Source organism: Fulmarus glacialis, unplaced genomic scaffold, assembly GCF_000690835.1.
Source record: "Fulmarus glacialis isolate BGI_N327 unplaced genomic scaffold, ASM69083v1 scaffold1227, whole genome shotgun sequence".
Lineage (NCBI taxonomy): Eukaryota > Metazoa > Chordata > Aves > Procellariiformes > Procellariidae > Fulmarus > Fulmarus glacialis.
The window spans coordinates 34196-54592 of record NW_009223595.1 but is presented as its reverse complement, the minus strand read 5'-3'; the positions used below and the strand labels follow the sequence as shown (position 1 = coordinate 54592).

General features: G+C 39.1%; 1 protein-coding gene across 1 annotated transcript in view; it reads right to left on the bottom strand.

Annotated features, from left to right (window-relative positions):
* Positions 1–20397, bottom strand: part of CREBBP (CREB binding protein) — a gene marked incomplete at its 5' end in the record, with an annotated part of 59171 nt that overhangs the window by 16584 nt on the left and 22190 nt on the right. Inside the window, 13 exons of the mRNA XM_009581829.1 lie at positions 335–412; positions 1667–1723; positions 2484–2564; positions 8062–8150; positions 8643–8882; positions 9016–9134; positions 14180–14366; positions 14590–14769; positions 15348–15767; positions 17301–17489; positions 18131–18255; positions 19519–19572; positions 19707–19899. Of these exons, the coding sequence (XP_009580124.1) occupies positions 335–412; positions 1667–1723; positions 2484–2564; positions 8062–8150; positions 8643–8882; positions 9016–9134; positions 14180–14366; positions 14590–14769; positions 15348–15767; positions 17301–17489; positions 18131–18255; positions 19519–19572; positions 19707–19899 (2012 nt within the window). The remainder of the gene's footprint in view (positions 1–334; positions 413–1666; positions 1724–2483; positions 2565–8061; positions 8151–8642; positions 8883–9015; positions 9135–14179; positions 14367–14589; positions 14770–15347; positions 15768–17300; positions 17490–18130; positions 18256–19518; positions 19573–19706; positions 19900–20397) is intronic.

Here is a 20397-nt window from a genome sequence, read left to right as displayed (position 1 = left end):
AAGCTGGTTTAATTCTGCCAAGCAGTTACACCTGCATTTGTGTTCTGTAGTATACAAATTTACCTCCAACCAGCTTCCATTGTTTAGTAGTTAGAAAGAAACCACAGAAATCTGCGTATATGAACAAGTTGGTTTCATGCGCATTTTCATCTGAATATACTGAAATGAGACCCCAAACACCAAACGATGTATTTTATTTAGAAATGCTTTGTCCTTTGTACTCAGATCTTAAAAGGCAGTGACTGCATATTAAAAAGCAAAGGCAGAAAGTCTTAATTATATGAACTACCTTGGTCTTATTGTACAAGGGGTAAAAAACTAACAAACAACTTACCCTGAAGGCCAAATAATATCATAATGTAATACACAAATCTGGTGCATCTTCCGACCACACTCTTTGCAGTCAACAAACCTGAGAAGGAAAAACAGCAGCCAATTACTTTTGTTGTTAGGCAGGTAATTTTCCAGAATTCAGCAAGGACTTTCCAACCCTCTGCTAAGAATTGAATCAACTTCAGCAGGCCCAATTTATGTGTCAGTTTAAAAAAATACTCATTAGAATAGCTTAAATATACATCTATCAATCTTATGTGCAAATAAGATATATATATAGATATAGATATAGATAGTAAAATGTACTAGTTTAAAGATGTGAAACGGGCTTTCATGCACAACTTTTTCTGGATCCCTTCCTAACCAGAGTTCTGAGTTTTCCCAGCTTCAAAAAATTCTGCTCAACAATATCTCCACAGATTTAATTTTCAATTGTTGCAACAACCACAAGCTGACTAAACGGTTGCTCAACTTACTGTAAATGTAAAAACTAGTAATTAGTGAATCACTGTGCCAAGAAAACATGTATTAGCTTCTCTTCGCCTGCATGGGTCTGCTGTAGGGTTTTTTTTTTTTTCCAAAATAATATATCAAAATTCTTTTTTTGGATGGGAAAACCGTTAGAAGTTTTCCCAGTCAAGACTGCAACATTGGTTATGAAGCCAAATGCACTGGGGTATATCTCACCAGTCTACCTTTAAATGTCAGGGGAGGAGCTCTATTTAGTATTTGCAAATATGAGAAAAGGAATCAGAATGTATTACGTATCAAACTGTCAGAGAACAAAGAAGCAGTAAGGTAAAATCTTGTTTCAGCTAGTTAAGGACAGTAGGAAAAGTAGCACAGTGCTACTACAGAAATGTTCAACTTGGCTTTTACTGAACTTCCTGAGAGTAATAAACGCAAGGAAGGAGGATGGCTCTTTCCGTGGGCTAAGCACTCAGGTGAAGAGAAAAACGTGTTTTAGCAGTCTAGCTAACCCAGAAGAGGAAAATGCAGAGGTCCCCCACAGGCACTCGGGGCTTGGTGTGAAAGACTCTGTATGACGGAGGGCCATTTTCAGCCAGTTGTGCAGTGCTTTGCAGGAATTACCCAAACAGAACTAGAAACTGCCATTAAAACAGGCTCACATTTTCCTCTTGGATGTCAATGGTAGACATCAAGTTCATATGTTGAGCTATGAACTCTAGAGAAAGATTCTGCAGCCTGTTTGGGCAGAGATGGGGGAAAAAGGCAGACTACTTTATTCACTGCCTGATTTCTGAAGAGCTGGCTAAAAGACAAGTGAAAGTGATGAGATTATCTTAAGAAAAACCAACGCCCTGGTACTTACGGCTCTGGATCTAGTGTATCATTTTTCTTCTTTTCAAACTGATCCTTAGAGATGGTTCTAGAGACAAAGAGTTAATATAAAAACTCAGTAGTACCTTTATATCAGAGGCTGAGAGAGTATCATGCTTTTCTGAATTGCAGCAAATGAGCACACCTCAAGTCAGAAGAAAGCATATCAGTATTTATTTTCTATTCAGAGAAAGCAGTTCAGTTTATTCTATTTTAAGCTACAGAAAATATTTTTCCTGTTTTACTTCCTGTGTAAATTAAAAGCAAAATAAGAGATACCCAAGTATACACATGAATTTAAAGTCATAAAGAACACGGGAAGCTATCGTCAGTAAAGCAGCCACCTTCCAAAATAGCTTGTATTCCTCAAATCTTACAGCATCTTATTTTCTGGTCAGGTTAAAGACAAGCCATTGGTTTCATAAACAAAAGCTGCACTTCCAAAGGTGAGATAGATATCAGGATTAGCCAAAGTCTTTCGTTTGAAAAGGTAATGGATTAGTGGCATTTATTGACACAGCTTCCATTCCCCCCGCTCCGACCACGTTATCTAGTGTCTGCCACCCCCTGCAACCAGTCTACGGCAGCTCTCCAGGGGCGCAGCCGGACACGAGCGACACTGCTGGGCAGACTAACAGACCCAACACAGTAACAACTGTTAATCATCTGCTACTGTAAAAAATCTCCTATTAGTAAGAAAGTAGGCACTTCCCCACGAACACCACCACCGGCCACAGGGTTTTACTATCGCATCAGGACTACAGGTCGTCCCTCCCGTTTACAAAGAGAGAAGAAAGGAAGAGACTTACGTTTGAGGCTGGGAAGGGTCATCACCCAGGGTGACATTCTCCCCCTGGATTTCAGTGAAACACTTCTCACAGAAGTGATACCTGTCAGCAAGAAGGCCATATTTGGGTGAACTGGTCCAGCACAACATACAGCCACCCGAGCACGGAGCCACCAACCAGAGCAGGGCAGATCACCACGACGAAAGGGGGGGCGTTGTTGGTTGATTGATGGGTCAGTGAGGACAATGAGGAGGAACAGAGGGGAGGGGAGGGCAGGATTAGAGAACAGGGGAGGGAACAAACAGCACAGACGTAAGAGGTAAGACGCAAACACCAAGACAACACAGAGCAGAAAGCCAAGGCAAAGCACAGATTAGCATTCGGTCTCATTTTATACATTACTAACAAGTCGTCGGGCGTCAAATTCAAAATTTGGGGAGGATTAATGAAGTAGCTACCAAGCGCTACGTTTGTACAGGCTTCAAATTTAAGAATTTGGATTTGATTTGCATTACTTAGGAAAAAATTCTTGCGACTGATCGAGTTTCCTTTGGTTAAAAAAACAGCCTGTCAAAAGGCTTCAAGAACACATTTATTACAGATTTAAGTGATTAGAAAATATGCTGAAAGCATTTACTGATTGTCAGCAAAAACTGTAAAAGCAGAAACATTTGGTATTGAAAAAACCTATAAAAATATTAAATTCAAAAGTTATTTGACTATAAGATTAAATGTGACCAATTGCTCAGCTAATATTATTTAATATAAATGAAACCAAATCCATACTCTAGACAAACATTTAACAGAAATGCAATTATGGGTCAGAGTTTCCAGCCATTTATCTGTAAGTACAATATATGTATATATGTGAACAACATTAAATATTGTACATACATACAATATATTTATCAGGTACATTAAAGATGTGGAATTAAGCTTTACAAATTGAGTATGAGGCTAGGTACAATTTCTGGTCATCAGACCAAGAGCCAATCCAAGTTATACTCAGCAAAACCAATACTGCAGTTTAACAAACCAAGCTGAGTAAATTGGAATACAACTCCATGAAAATACAATCTGCATTTGAAAAAAAAAAAAAAAAAAATTCTAAGTTACACAGATTTTTGGGGTTTTTTTTTTGTGGTTGGTTTGTTTGTTTCAGATGAACTGGAACCAAAGTTGTCAAGGGTCATTAAAAAAAAAAAAAAAAAGGAGGCTAAATGTTTGGAAAGGATATGAATTCACACATGAACAAAGGTAACAAAGAGAGGCCACAGCTGTAAAATGCAGGAAGGCCACAAAGGATCATCAAAATAAAGGAGCTTTATGAAGGATCAAGAGTGAGAGAGTAAGCAGCAATGGCAGCACAGTAAAACGCAGTTTTAGTACTCAAACACTAGAACCGTAAGAATGGTAAGTATAAAGGCATCAAACGAGACTCAATGTCACAATGAACCAACAACTTAAGGGATGGAGATTAATAAATATGGCAGCTTCCCCCTTCAAATACATACTCATACACTTAAAACTACTGTAATCCAGGTGACTGATCTCCAAGGCTGTGCTTTCCTGGAGACAACAAAAGCCATTTATAGGCACCTATTGAAATGTATGGATCAGAATTGCCTCCTGCGACACTCTGGCCATTGCGTCTCCACTACACGTTTTCTATATGTGAAACACAGCGCAAGCAAGCGGGAGCGGGTCTTTCAGCAGCGCCCGATGAATCAGGGAAAGACGTTCTGCAGAGCAATCTGCGTCCTCCCCAGGCTGGAGCCAGGTCCGTGTTACCATAGCATAATTTACAAGAGCCTGAAAACTTCTGCAAACTGCCAGCTGGCTCAGGCTTCAAGAGCTACTCTGCTAGCCAAGAACCACTTAAATGCAGCAGCACACTGAATACTCCCCTCTACTGTGGGACTGACACAAAGAGGAAAAAGGTGTGTTTTATTCTAGCTAATATAGCCCGTACTGAGATATCCACGTAATCATCCTGCCAGCAGGACAGCTGCAACTTCGATAGCGACCACGTGAGCTAAAATGCCATGCTCCCTGCCCAGAGGGCAGCTTGCCAGCCTACCACAAGTTAAACTGCAAGTGACTTCTCCTGGGTCAGCTCAACTAGAATTAAACACATCACCCTCCCAAGGAAAACCAAGGCTTTTGGAGCTGATAATGTGACAGAACAAGGTCAGGAGAAAAAAAAGTATTCCATTAATTTGTAATCATTGGGAATGATAAATATATTACGGTTATTACAGAGTAATATCACAAGAGAATTTCAGGAGTGGATACTGACACTGCACATCTCACTCACACTGACTTCACTTGCCCCTCACCCCATACCTCTAAATTGACACAGTATCATCTAGTAATTAAAAAAAAAACCCACACCAAAAAACCCAAACATAACAGGTTCAGAATTTTATATCCTTTTACACATTGTCCATGTCCTTTTTTTCTATAATGTGCTTCCTTAAATTTTTCTTCAACTAAAAAAACCCACTAATTATTTTCCTTACTAACAAGGTTGCTCATTTTAAGAGGCAGATTGGGAAGGACTGAAACACAGGAGGACCCAAACACAGGGGCGTGTAGCAAGAAAAATCCATGGTTGAGGCTCCTCTTAATACTTTGCTACATTTAAACAATCCCAGACAAGGTTAATTCTGATCCATTTTCAGAATAATTTCTGGGCTTTCAAAGCACTCATGAAACTGAGCAATGAGGCTGCCTTCGATATTTGATTTAAGTTACACCGCAGAAATCTAACTAGCTCCACCAGCACAGATATTTCACCTTCTGCTCACGCTGCAGCTGCGGGAAGCTCAGTCTCGCAGGTAGCGTGCTAAGCACGTGCTCCAGCGATCCGCGGATCCGAAGGGGAGCGCAGGATTTCACACGCTGCAGAACCGAAGCCTAACGCTAGCAAGAGTCAAGCCTTAATCCATGATATTAAAATGAGGAAATGAAAATTGAAATATAGTGAAAATGAATCACCTAAAGATCGTGGACATTTGTCCATAAAATAACCAAGGTGAAACAATAGCTGTAACTTATTATGAATATGGACCCTCAGAAACAGAGACTTGCTTGTAATTCACTGACTTTTGCATGTCACTACAAATATTCAACAAAACCCACAGAAAGCATACAATATTCTAGTTGTAACAGTCATAGAAAATCCAAAGGATGTACTTATTGCAACATATTAAAAGTTAAAAGCTTTTCAAATGCAGACTGTTCAGGTGACTGATTCCCGTTTATCAAAGAGTAACATTATAGTTCAATACCAAAGTCCAGAAAATGCTCAATCTATGCATTAAGAGGTGAATTTCCAACTGTAGTTAAGTGCATTCAAAGGAAATTCTAAACTAGTAATGGATGCTAGTACTGATAAGAAATATCAACCAGTTTTCTCAACTGGATATTTACACATGAAGTATATTTTCTGAACACTTACTTTAACCTAAACTTCTGCCTTATTATGGAAGCCAAACAGTTCTATACCAAATAATTAACTTTTAATCATTGAACTGTAGTGCCAGAGTTCATTTATTCAATGGCGCCTAAATATTCTTAGTTGTAATTTAGTTATGCAATACGCTGGACTTCAAGTACATCCAATTTTGTCTGTTCCGTAAATGGAAAAAGTCAAGAACATTTGACCAATTAAAGGTCTGCTGGAACCACAGAATTTGTTTTTCACTAATTTGCTGCTTGGTTAAGAAAAATCTAAAGATTTGAGATCACTGTCACACAAAACAGTTAATTTGATTGTTTTAGAGCAATGCAGCTGATGAATAAGAGGCTTTCTATGATCTGATAGTCCAAATGCACACTTAAAAATATGGTGATTGATCTTTAGAAATATTCTGTTAAAAAACCTAACCCAAAAAACCATTCATTGCTCGATTTAGTTGGACTGAAATAGAAAACCTCATCCCCCCCAAACTCAAAACCACCCCAAATCCCAAAACCCCAACCCTTTCTCAAGACATCCGGATGAACAGAAATCTACACCTACTTCTGTTCTGCTACTGGCCTACTGACACTTAGACAAATCACCTTCCTTTTATTACTACCCTTTTAGACTAAACTCCATGTAAACGGACTATCAGATTTATAACAGGTAAGAAATTGAAGTACTGCATCACCAAGTCCAGAGGAACCGCTGCCCCGCCAACCCTGTATTTCTTGCTAGCAACCAACATTGCCTCCACCAAGGAATCCAAATGATTTAATACTAACTTAAATAGGAAAGGTATAACTGAAAGAAAAATGACCCCTTCCTCAAGTATTTTTGAAGTTGCTACTCTCTTCAAATACAGTACTACCTGGATGCATAATATGAAAAGTACTTGAAATTCTACCATGCAGAGTTGGTATTTAAGGGTTATTTTTTCCCCCACTTCCAGTACTGAAGTCGTATGTCTTTAAATGCATTTTAATTGCTTTATTTCTCTCAGACTGACTTTCTTCAGAGTTCACAGCGGCTGTATAAAACCTTTTATGAGAGCTCATGAATTTACATTTCTCCGCACCAATACTATCTGCCTCACAAAGGCCACCTAAGACCCAACATACAATGTAAAATGACACGTTTTCGTCTCCCACACGGTGCTGCTTCAGCTAGGTGGTACACAACAGTCTTCCACCATCTTACAGCATGTTTGGTGATGTACGGATCGCCCTAAGAGAGACTAAATGCAAGCACCGACTGTTTGAATTAGTTCTGTAACTTCAGTTAGACAACAGCCTGCTGTGCACTTCGAAGTTGGCAAGACTTATAGACTGCCAAGCCTCTGCAAAGCAATTCATAACTTTGTTTTAAACAGGGAAAAGGAAGTTTGTGTCTTAGCCCATTTATGTTTTGCATTTTTTTGGAGGGGGGGACAAACATCTAAGAAACCAAAACCAAAGCCAAGTTCTAAGTTTGCTTTGTTATTATAGCACTGTTGATTTCAGCATTAAATGGAAAATTAGTATTATAATGTAACAATTGCTTAGTAACCATACAAACACCAAATCCTAATATTAATTAAAAAATAACAGAAGCTTATTGTTTTCATAGCTTCTCATGGAGTCTCTGGGTAGTTTTCAATGCTAATTCAAAGCTAATTTAAATAGAACTAAGTACTAACTAGGAATAGAAAACGTCAGTCTTGCAATCAATCACTGTACCCTTTACTTTGCAAATTCTGACACTAATTTGAAAACAAACCCGCATATTACTACAATTCTCCTAGAACAAGGTAACATGATTTCTCAGTGCCTTTTTGCAGTTCTGCCCTTCTGCCTCCAGCAAGCCCTGCTACTCATTTTGTGGAAAACATAGACAACTTCACTTCCACTTAAGTGGTGCGTGGTGCAGCCTAGCTAATAGCAAGCACTTAAGTACAGTGTGTATCAAGCTGCAGTACAGGAAACTAAAGGGTCGCCTGGAAAAGGACAGCATGCAAAGATATAAAAATAACTTTTTCCTGACTTAGCTGACAAAGGAAAGAAAAAGTTAATAATCCTCCTCCTCCGTATGTGCAGAGAACTCAAAGGATCTCACTTCCTGAATAAGGAAAAAAAAACAAAGTCAAGGACTTACCTATTCTGGTAACTGTAGTAGGCAGCATCACGAGGAATAGTACACAACTGCTTGCCGTAGCAGCACAAGGTCTGTGGAGAAAACTCATACTGCAAAACAACGGTGAGAAAAGAAGCTTTAAAACGTAATCTTATGTTAATCGAGTATCTATTAGGCAGACCTGACGCTAATGGATATCACAATACATTGTTATGTTTATCAAACTTTTCCAAGCTATTGTAAATATATTAGCACAGCTCTCTTAATTTAATTACAATTATTAACTATATAAGCTGAATAGCTGACCCTCTAACCACCTACTTTATTGCAATGGACATGGGAAACAAGCAAAGCATTTTAATATTGCTTATGACCAAAAAATGTGTTCTCTGAGGGAGAAAAACACAACAGTAATAATAGAATAGCAGCAAGAAGGACGCTATCTACCTTTTTTAGCTCTTAGCATGCTTATAATAAACTTCTACCAACCCTTTCATTCAATACTTAAATTTTTAAAAAAAGAGTATACAAAGCATATGTTTTATCTGATTAATCAAGCTAAGCTCTTTGGAAGAACACAACTTCATTCCTGGAATACGTACCTTGCGCCCACAACAGTAGCCAAGTGATTGCATAACAGGATCAATTTCTTGTTCAAACACCTCTGCAAGTTTAGTGCAAAACTTATAGACCCTGGAAGTCTTGCGATTGTAAAGCCAGGCATTGTTAAACATTAGCCAAACATCGTCCACGTATTGCCAGGGTTCTTGGTACTGCCCAGTATCCAATTTACGTTTAATGGTTGAAAGATCCATAGGATTCTTCACAATGTCGAAGTAGTCCTTCAAACACACACAAAACCCTTTATTTTTAAGATGTCAACTGTTCACACCAGGTTGTACAGTAAAGATGAAATGTTTATATGAACAAAGACAAAACACAAAAACATTTTTTTTTTTTTTAATGCCAACTCACCGGAATCCCTAAAAGCTGGGGATCCACAGGCTGTCTAAAAGGTAGAGACTCTGGGTCTTGCCGGTACAAAGCTTCAAGGGTAGGCATGAGAGCCTGGCGCAGCTCCTCAGGTTTGAAAACTGTTAATGAAAGTCAGAAAGGTTAGAAAATTTCCTGCCAGGTTTCCTAACCTCTTGACTCCCCTAAAAGAAAGAACTACGTTAACATAAAAACCTTCAGAGGGATTTCCTGATCTGCATAGCTGATCAGAGGCAAAACTTACAATCAAGAGGCTACTGCACAGCCTTTACGTTTACTCAAATCACATTGGGTGATAGTCCCAGAATAAGGAGATAGGAACAACTGTAACCCATAAGGATATATATTCTAGAGTATTTAAAAAAAAAAAAAAAAAAAGAAAACCCAACTTATCCAGAACCAAATTAATTCAATTGCTTCAACACAGATGAACCCGAGCTCTTCAGAGAAGAGACTAAGCATATTTTCCTCTCCCACCCTTCTAACCTTGTTTGCTATTTCCAAGCCAAGATTCTTCTAGCAAAAAACACTGTACCGGACACGGTCGAAGAGCCAGCTCTACAAAGAGTAACCAGATGTCTTGATAGCTGGCACAGGAATTTTCTGGCCATAGTATACAAACAGTCCTGGTCTGATGGACTGTTAATTGATTTTGAAAGTGTTAATACTTCCAGATTTATATGCATCATTACAACCACTTGGCAACAGTGGCATGGCAACAGCCATGTTTCTTTAAACAGTGGATGACAAGGACAAGAGAGGCAATGCATTTTCTGAAAAATAATGATAATTTGGAGAGCTCTTTGAACATCTCAGCAGTGTAATTACATTTCTTTCCTTAGGAACAGTGTCTTTAAATAGGGAAGAATGCCTATTATTCAGAAAAAAAGACAACTAAGGAAAGCCAGGTGGCATCTAATATTTATCTACCTTGCTGAAACAAGAACGATACCAATAAAAGGGAGCAATTAGTTCTGTAGAAAGTACTTAAATCAACAGGGCTTTGGCCTTCGAGGCCGATCAAATGGTATTTTGCCACTCAAGTGGTGTTTTGGTAAGATATAAATTGCTTTTTGGGACTTCTAGTTAAAAATCTATGATTCTTAAAAAGGATTTTTTTTCCCCCTTTTAAATTTGGGTGATATTTCTGAGAGGAAGTCTTTTCGTCTCAACTACACTCACCAAAATTGCACACAAAAATAAAGCAAGACAAGAAATTAAGTTGATACTACTAAAAAAATTTCTGAAGCATTAAGTTCTCAATTTTTTTAGCCATTTGTAGATGCTGCAGCTTCTGGAAATTGTTAGTCAGGATGAAAATTGTAAGACCATTTGAGTGCACTGCCTCTAACCGGAGAGAGGATTGCTGCTCATGTACACAACAGGCAAGATACCACCCAAGTCACCTAAACCATGGCAAAGGACTAAGCAAGCTGCCAGACGGGCTTCTGCAAGGGCTTGCCTTACAGATACATCAAGATCTCATGCTGCTACTACTGAAGTCAGACTCGCCAGATTAAAAACGAGATGAGCAAAGGAGGCCTACGTTTGTTGTTACAATAACGAATGCAACTTGATGATCATTTCAGCTGTTGCCACAATCTCAGTCCCGATAAAATGGCAATTCTCTTCCATATGTATTGATACCATATATGCAGGCACTTTCCTATAAAAGGAACCATACCATATACACTCAAAGTTTTATAAACAACTACTAAATTATGTTATGGAATTCTCGAGAACAGAAGGAAATACTAAAATTCCATTCATGAGAAAAAGTACTGAGAAAATTCCATTCATGAAAAAAAGTTGCTTCTGGAACCATCTTGCTCTGGCTGAGGTAGTTCATAACCTGATAATCTGAAATTATTTCATTTAATGAAATGTTAAGGTCAAAAAGCACCTTTTAATAATCTATTCTGGCCACCTGCTTGACATTGCTTTTAGAATTTTCCCTGTACTGACCCCTATAACAACATACCACTAAGCTAGCGTACCTTTCAAAATAAATCCAATCTCAATTTGAACCCAAACTACAGAGATTCAGCACAACTTTTGCCAAGTTCCTTAAAGTCTAATTATCTTTGCTGATAAAGTTTACAACCTATTTTCATTTTGAAGTTTGAAAAAGTAAAAACAAAAATCCAGTTGTTATTTCGATTTATGACTTCACCTAAAAACGTAAAGAAAAGTTGCCTTCATCTTTAGCAGTAAAAAAGCTGCTCTGCCTCTACGAAATATGGCTAATAACAGAACATTTGATCACAGGATCTCCCTACACACAGATTTTACAAGAGTTTGTGTTGTCCCCTCTCCCCCTTTTCCACAATTAAATGCTCTCGGTTCTCCTCCGGTAGCTAGAAGATCTTTGTAAGGAGCTGGCATCCAGTTATCCCATTTTGTCTTAGATGCGTGGGTGGTAAAAGGAAAATGGGATCTTTGCCTGAATCATGATGATGTATTATCTGCCAGAGAAGAGTATAATACTACCTTTTTTACCTTTTAAAATTTTTGTTTCTTTCAAGCAGAGGAAATCCTGCTTATGATTACTAAGGAGAAAATTCATAAAGGAAGATGAAGACATCTTCAAAACAATAAGGACAATACACCTGAATACCACACCCCCCCCGCCCCAAACCCAAGCCCTTGGAGGTTTTGCATTATTATGTCTTATAAAGAAGGGAAGAAACTAATCTTGAAGGTCAAACCTAAGGCAGCCATCGATAAAGAGGAGACAGGAGCTACCCAAATGAGTATTACACTGTTTCTTTTGAGAAGACTGCAAGGGAAGAGGCAAGGAACCAAAACCGTTCCTTTCTTGCTTACATTAGATCACAGAAAAAAGGCAAAACAAAACCAAACCCTGAATTTGGAAGGGTTTGGTTGCCCCCATTTATGAAGGCAAAACCTTGACAGGAAGAAAAGCTTGCTGAAGGGGTGCCTGCAATTCTCAAAAAAAGCTAAACTACAAAAATTCAGGTGTAAGTGAATTGAGCAGACCAGTATCTCAGCAGTATTATCTGGGTCTGTTCTCTAGCCCATACAGTATTTCCCATCACTTAAGTCAGGTTACAGTTTAGTTATATGAGGTGAGCACAGCCAGGCTGATGGTATTCAGTACACCTGGATGGGTGGTACAAACAGATGAGATTCCAACTCCACAACGTAAGCCACTTGTACCCAGAAAAACACCCCTTTAGGGTCCAGATGAATCTTTTCAAACAGTAAGGTATCAGGCTACAACTCACTAAGTTATCTTACAGCATACACTCCATGACACTTCCAACTGCGAGCCTTCCCTGAGCAGCGGCAGCACGTATCTGCTACGTCCCAGGTTACTGTGAGATGCACCTCAGGAATCTGGCCGCATGGGAAGGAAGAAGAGTTTCCAATACTTTTGTAATGCATGAAAAACTCCAGGTGTGTCTCGTAAGTAGTTTTAAAATATCCTATAACCCTTAAGCACACTTCACAGTATTTGCTCTCGAATACCTCTTGGTTTATTTAGCATTTTAATACAAACGCTCTATTAAAGTTGGAAAAACTACTCGGTGAGAAAATGTCACCATGTAAAATTGTATATGCTGTTGTACCTGCCCACGCTGCACATGCATTATACTATACGGTTACTTAGTGACAATATTTTTAAGACAAAATTGTGTTACTAAATGAGGTATTGGAAATAGGTAGTAACCCAGACTGAATCAGCAGAACGACAGTGCAGCTTTTCCACGGATTAATTCTGCAAGAACCTTCCTCTTTCAACCACTCGCCTCGATTTATCTCTTTCTAACAAGCAGCAATGATTCTTCCCACTGGGAATATAACTGGTTTATAAATGCTAATAAGCTTTCCACTCCCTATGTTACATTGTTCGAAATAGGCTCTGCCAGTTAGTTCTGCAGTGCACTTTCACTTGGCTGGCCCACTGTGCTACACACTAAAAATACAATCTACAGGAAAATGTGTTTCATAGTGTTTTATTATAAAAAGATTATGTTTAGTAATTAAATGCAACCCAAGGCATATACAAGAGATCAAGATTCAAGCTGCACAAACTTTAAAACTTTATGATTTCTTGATCACATTCTGGAAAGCATGCTCCCATAATGTTCTCCTAATATATTATATGCAGTTTGCTTTGCAAGGGAAGAAGTAAAAAAAGTAATGAAATGGATCATCACTTTTCCTTTTTTGAGATTTGCAGCATGTTGAAAGCTTACCTTTGGTCAAAACCTAAAAACTAGCCACAGAAAACATAATCTCAAAAAACAGGATGCTAAGAGACGGAGGTCTCTCAACAGCTGAGGTTTTTCAGTCCAGAAACTTATCTTGCAGGCTCCTACAGAGTCTGCATTACAAATGGAGTAATTTCTTCTTGGCCATTTTCTTTAAGAATCTTATTCATTTATTTCTTACTAACCCAAGGCATGCAATCATTTATGTAAGTCCATTCAAGATCTGTAATCCCATCAAGCTTCCTTTTGGAAAAATATACAGGATAGATATACAGTCACGCCTAAGTCTATGCTAACACTGTGGATTAATTTAAGAGACTACTGACCTAGTATTTCTGAGGAGAAAGCCTTCAAATGAACACTACACTGAAAACTACACAGGACTTCAAAGTTTAAGGCTATTGCAGCAGACCAGCCTTGGAGGAACATAGATTCAGGAGAAGAGTTCAAGCACCTGATTCTCACAGAAGTGAAGGCTAAAACTCAGTATGAAGGTGGCGTTTGCAGCCTCTAACGGAAAAGCAAAGCAATGGATATTCTCGGTTACTGACAGGACTCTATCTACACTAAGCTCCCTTGAAAAAGCACTGGCCAAGATGTACAGGGAGAGATGTATATAATTTCTCCAGCAATCACTGCCTTACTACCTTGGTCTTTCTGGGCAGAAACTGGAAGCTGTGAGAAGGCTGCTGGGATCAAGACCACAATGACATGCTTTTCTCACCCGTGATTCATGTAACATTAAAGGAATGCTACTTTCAAAAATAAATTACAAAGTATGGATCTCCTAGAGCTCCATGTGCTGGAATACGCATGCAAAACAGACCTCCCAGCAGGAACTGAGACCGTGGAAAACAAATGCTAGTGAAATAAAGTACACAAGAAAAACTCAGTTTTCATACACATACTTTTTTTGCGGGGCTGAGATGGCGATGTGGATTGTGAAGTGGTTCCATTAGTGCCGCTCTCCTCTTCCTCTTTAGCATCTACTTTTATTTCAGGCTTCTTTTCTTCTATTTCCATTGGCTCCTGTTTCAGTTCTGTTCCATCTGTTTCTTCTTTTGTTTGTGAAGATCCTTGTAAATCCTCCTCCACCTTAAGAAAGGATGCAATGAGATGTACTATTACACTTATGACCCAAACTTGAGTTATCAAAATATTAGTTCGAGATTGTCAAAGCACTCCATGGCTTTCCTCAGGACAGTTACTTTCCAGTAACTACCCTCCTCTCGCCCCTTAGCTCACCAATTCAGACACATCATTAAGTGCTTTTATATCTATCACTGCTTTCAGTTAAGCTGTATAGAATCTCATTTACCTCAGTCTTAGCTTCCACTTGTGTCTCACTAGTCTCTGGCTCAGTTTCTTCAGTTTTAACTTCTGATTTGCTTTCTAGCATTGGTGCATCTGGTCCTAGTTGCTGGGAATTCGTATCAGCACTAGCAACTGAGGCAGGGGTGGGGACCCTGTTATCAATACTAGCTGCTGCCTGGGATAGCTGTTGTAAAAACAGTACAAAAGAAAGACACTGCATATATAGAAATATTTTCCTTTACTAAAAATGAACAGCACAAAAGAGACATGAGATGATATTCTAAAACAGTGCAGAACATGGATACAGGAGCTCACTGTAGCCAAGTTTCGATATAACACATTTAACAACTCTGCTTTACAGAGGAGAAGCCAAGGGAGAATTCTGCCCCAAAGAGGCTTCTTTTACAGAGAAAACACCTGCCCAGTAAAACACCGTACATTCCTTGACATGTGCATTCTTCCTGACTAAAGCTTAAACGAAAAAATTTATGCAACTTTCATAATCAAAAAAGACCGATTCTGATTAAGGCCAAATAAAGTATCAGGCCTGTTATCCCTCATCTTTCTGCACACTGCTGCCGCTTTTACTTTGAGCAGTTCGAAGTCATTCAATACGCCCCCCTCCTTCAAACAATGCTGAGAACATCTGAACACACAGATTGACAACGATGGGCTCTATACATTCACGACATGGTGCTATACATAGGGAGAACTCTTGTGGAATGCCACTACACAAGAAAAACGCAACTAGCTGGTACTTACGGGAGTGCCAGGTGGCTGTGCCTGCACAGATGTTGGCTGTTGCTGAGATGGTTGTGGGGTTGGCACAGACTGGGGTTGAACTGGGGTCTGAGGTTGCGGTGTGACTTGAGCCTGTGCCGCAGTCTGCCCTGTAGGTGTGCTTTGTGTCTGTGTCGCGTTTGGAACCGAACCCGGTGTCGGTGTTGGTGTTTGTCCTGAAGATGAGACCGGTGTCGATGGCTGAGTGGGTGCTGCTGGCTGAGGAGGAGTCATTCCAGTTGGTGTTTGGTGCTGAATAGGTGGCATCCCAGCAGCAGTGGACACAGGAGGTGTAGTCTGATGTAGAGGTGGCTGGGTCACTGGTGGACATGGTAACTGCCCACTCTGCGGTCCTAGCATGTTCATGGAGTTGGGAAGAGCAGCACTGGGAACCTGCCCCTGCTAGAGAGAGGGATTGTCTTACAGACATGTGACTCCCAAAACTCTGGGAATCACACTTATCCTTTAAATCACAGCACTGAAATCTTCCTTAACAGAATACTGTAAGTCTAAACAGGAGATCAGCTATAAACAAATGCTGCTATTGCAAATGACTATGCTCTGATTTCTCTAATCGTCTTCATCAGCTTTTAGTCAAAGACCTTGCTCCTAGACCTAGATGTGCCATGCATGTCTTTTTACGTTAATTCTACTGGCACAGAGAGGGAATCCTCACGATCTCTGAGTAACACAGAAGCCCACAGGCAGACAATCTCTAAATCATGCCATTAGCTGGGCAAAGGTCAGACTTTGCATACAAAATGGTTTCGAGCAAATACACATTTTAGGCCAGGACTCTTGAGCAGCCCTGCTTTAGAAGGCAGTCCAACACATTTAATGCCTGCCCCATTGCACAGTCCAAGACTTGAGAGGGTTTTTTTTTGTGGTTTGTTTTTTTTGTTTGTTTGTTTTTTGGTTTGGTTTTGTTTTGTTTTGTGTGGGTTTTTTTTTTTTAATTCTAATTAGACTATCCCAGATGCTTAAGGAAATTGTGGATTTGTTTTTCAGAGCACCAACAATAAAGTATTCTGGACGTGCACAGACTTTTAAACTATACATTTTACTAAAGATTGCATCAGATAACTAATGATAAAAAAGAATACTCTATCCTCAGATGTACCTCTTACTCTTAGAAATCTAAATCAATTAATAGTGTCCTGCAGATGAGGTTTCAAATTTAAAACATGCTTCAATATTGCCTGTACGTAGTCAGTTTTATTGAACTAAGTGCATTAGGAAAAAAATGTTCACCACAAAGGTGGTCAAAAAACTGAGCCAGGGCCCAAGAAATTGTAGATGCTCTGTCCTGAACATATTCCAACAGAGCCCTTTGTAACCTGACCTAAGTTATCTCTCACTTGAGGATGCGGCTGGACTAGAGAACTCTGGAGGTCTCAACTAACCTAAATTACTTGGACTCTTGAGTTAAAAAGCAAGCCTCTCCCTGTGGAAAAGCATATACTTTGGCATCACAAGCACAGACCACTACTGCAACAGAAAAATGTTACAGAAAAAAAAACCAATTTTCTCTTCAGAAGTATAGAGGTTAAAACAAGCTTTAAAAGATCTTCCCCAACCACTTTATTGTAATTCTTGATTTAAAGTTCGCTACTAAGGTCCACACAAAGACAAAAGCATATGCTCATAAACGTCCCATAAACTAACTTCTGATACTCCCCCAACAATCTCATCAGCATGCATTTTTAAAAATTTAAATCAGGAATTACAGGGCGTTACCCCCCCCAGTTAGCATATGTAGATAGGTTATATAGAGCTTATGAAGAAGGCAGATGTAACCCAGGGTCCCCCAAAGTCAGGGGTGACTACAACAAACAATGGATATATAAATATAAATAAACAAACATACCTAAATTAAATAAATTAGAACAAAATAATTAAGAGTAAATAACTCAAGTATTAGAAAATGCATCTTACCTGTGCCACCCCGGCCTGGGCTGTTGATTGACCCATGCCCACATTGTTCACATTCATAGCCCCACTGGATGCTGGAAACTGATTCTGCGGCAGGAATTGGTTCTGGGTAGGAGCCTGACCCATCATGTTGTTGGAATGAGCTCCCATCATGTTCTGCGGCTGAGGCATTCGAGAAGGAGACATTGCCATCTAAAAATTAACACCCAAATTAAAGATATTACCATTTAGTGCTATGGAGGAAGACAAAGGAAAATACCCTCAATGTAATCGACCAAAAGATAGGACAAGAAAAATAAAAGGAAAACTGGCTTCAGTAAACCAAATGGAAGTGGGCATATGCATGCAACTTTAGCATTTATTCCACAGTATTCATGAGGAAGTTATTTTTAAAGAGGTAATATACAAAACTCCACTAAGAGTGTTAAAACTCCATTTTATTCTCTGAGCTAACAGAGATAATCCAGTGAAACTGAAAATATTTTTGTTTTTCTGAAGAATAAAAACATGTTTTCATGGAGGAATAAAGAAGGTATATATACTGCAAAGACAGAGTTTCTGAAAGAACTATACTCTTCCACAGACTGTTGGAGATTATTGCATCTCTGGCATCTACCTCCCTAAAGTTTTTTTTTGTTTGTTTTGTTTTTTTAAAACACGTAAATATTGAAAACAAACGCCTCAATAAAAGCCCGACAGACTCGGTACATTTCTATTAAATTATCCTACAATTTACGGTACTACTCTATGATATGGCCTTTTCAGAACAGCATTAACACTGCTAAATGTAATCAACCAATTTTGAGAAGAACTTGGTAACAAGAAGTACGAACCGCAGGAACAGCGCCCATGTTGTTCATTTGTACAGGATGGTTCATTGGAGAAGCTGCACGGGGTCCCATGGGTGCCTGTGGCATCTGTACATTCCCTATGGACATGGGGTTAAACTGATTCATTCCTGCAAATGCACCCCCAGAACAACTCATTAGGAACAAGTCATCAGAATTTATGTATGTATACTCTACTATAAAATTAACATCTACTATGACTGAAGTCTGACTGCCCTGTACTTCATCTTCTTCTTTTAACTTTGGTCAAATTACTTGGCTTAAGAGACAAATCAGGATGCAAGAAGTATTTAGAATACCAGTTAGGGTGAAATACAACTTTCGGTGTCTTAAAAAAAAAAAAACAAAGGCAGGCAAAAGATGAAAAGTGTGGATGATCTGCAAAGACAGGATGGTATTTCTACATAATACCTTGGGACGGTTTCTTAAATCAGGCATTTGCTTTGAAACACCAATGTCTTATTCAGGCCTCAATGAAATGGTTGACGTAAATATGATAAAAATACATATTGTATATATGAAGGCAACTCCTAGCCTCAAATTAGGACAAAAGCTAGCAATATGCTTAAACAGGTGTTGTGCTTTTTATACAAAATGTTTAACCTCTTCAAACAACCCCAAACTTGTCAAACAGGAATAAAGGTGTAAATAAATAATTATGGAGCTATATTTGCTATCAACTTTTTCTCCTATTGAAATGAATTTTAAAAGGATGTAACTTCTCAAGGACATTTCAACACAAGTTTCAACCTATTACTAACTCTGAACCAAGAAATAAAATAATTGGGGACACATTTTTGAAGGAAGCCAAAGCACTTAAAAGTCATGGGTTTTTATTTTTCAGACAGAAAATACCCATGAGCCCACAGCAGCCTAAATCAGTGACAACAAGCCATCAGTGCTACGAACAAGCTACAAGGCTTTTTTGGATGCACTTTGCATCAGAAACCAAGAAAGGATATAATTAGTTATACAGATTCTAGGATTAACATGCTGAGTTTCCAGCTACAGGTGTATTTTTGGCTAATTAACCGATGAAAACATGCCAACATCCTCCTCCCCTCCTACCCCTCCGTTACAGTGTTTTAAATGAGATGATTTGCAGTATTCTTGCTTGCGCTCTCCTCTTTTTGAAAGGATTGAGTTACCTCCCAATCGCTAGCAAAGTATTTGGTACATACTGCAGTTCTTAAGACAAGACCGCACTAAGACAGCTCCTGCCACAGAGCAACAACAAAGAATGATGCTGAAAAAAAAGGAGACCCAGTAGTTCCCCCCCACCCCAACTCCAAAAGGAAAACAGAAGATCAGCTTTTCCCCCTAACAATTATTTTGAACCCACAAATTGCAATTAGAGAGGAAAACATAGATACCTTGAGAAACCTGCATACGACTTATAGGCACGGTTGGCATGGACATAGGCCCATCTGCAACACAACAGAAGAAGAGTCAGCAAAGAACAATTTAAAATGCGAACTCGAGATCAGCATGAGAGCCCAAGGACACAAACTGTGCAGAGCTACAGCTGAAATGCAGAAGTACCTCCTATAGAAGTACTTACTGGGCGGCCTCACGGGCTGTGCCTGGCCCATGGCAGCAGCCACCTGTGGGATACCAGGGGGCTGAGGTCCTGGGGTCTGTAAGGCTGGCTGATTCCCCAACATCCCTTGTTTATGTAGACGAGACCTCCGTTTCTCTTCTAGCTCCTTTTGTATCTTATAGATTTTCTCTGCTAATAAATGATAGTATTCATCCTAAAAGAGAAAAAAAAATAGTACCCAGCATCAAGCATAAGAAAGCAGCAGCAGAACTCATGTAGTCTACCAGAACACCGTCACCTGGTTTGGTGGTTGTTTTTTTGTTTTGGTTTTGGTTTGTTTTTTATTTTTTATGTATACACCTGCCTATCTGAAAAAGAAGTATTTCTTTATCCTGTTAAATCGAGACAGTCTCATCACTGCTTTAATGCAGAAAAGGAAAAACAAAGCTTCCAGAAAACACATGAGACTTGGCTTTACAGCTATCCTTCATATCTACTCTGAGTTGATTAGTAGACAAAGGAGAAGAGTGTAGGTTCTCTAGTGCTTTGACAAAAAACAAGAAGCTGTGATTTAGTTTCTAAGTGTTAATGATTTTTAAATGTTATTTTCAGAATAAACATTTCCACTAATCCACAGACAAAAGAAGAAGATGTTCCCACCAACACAGTTACGCTGAATAAACTTCAGGAGACAGATGTTAACGACAGATCA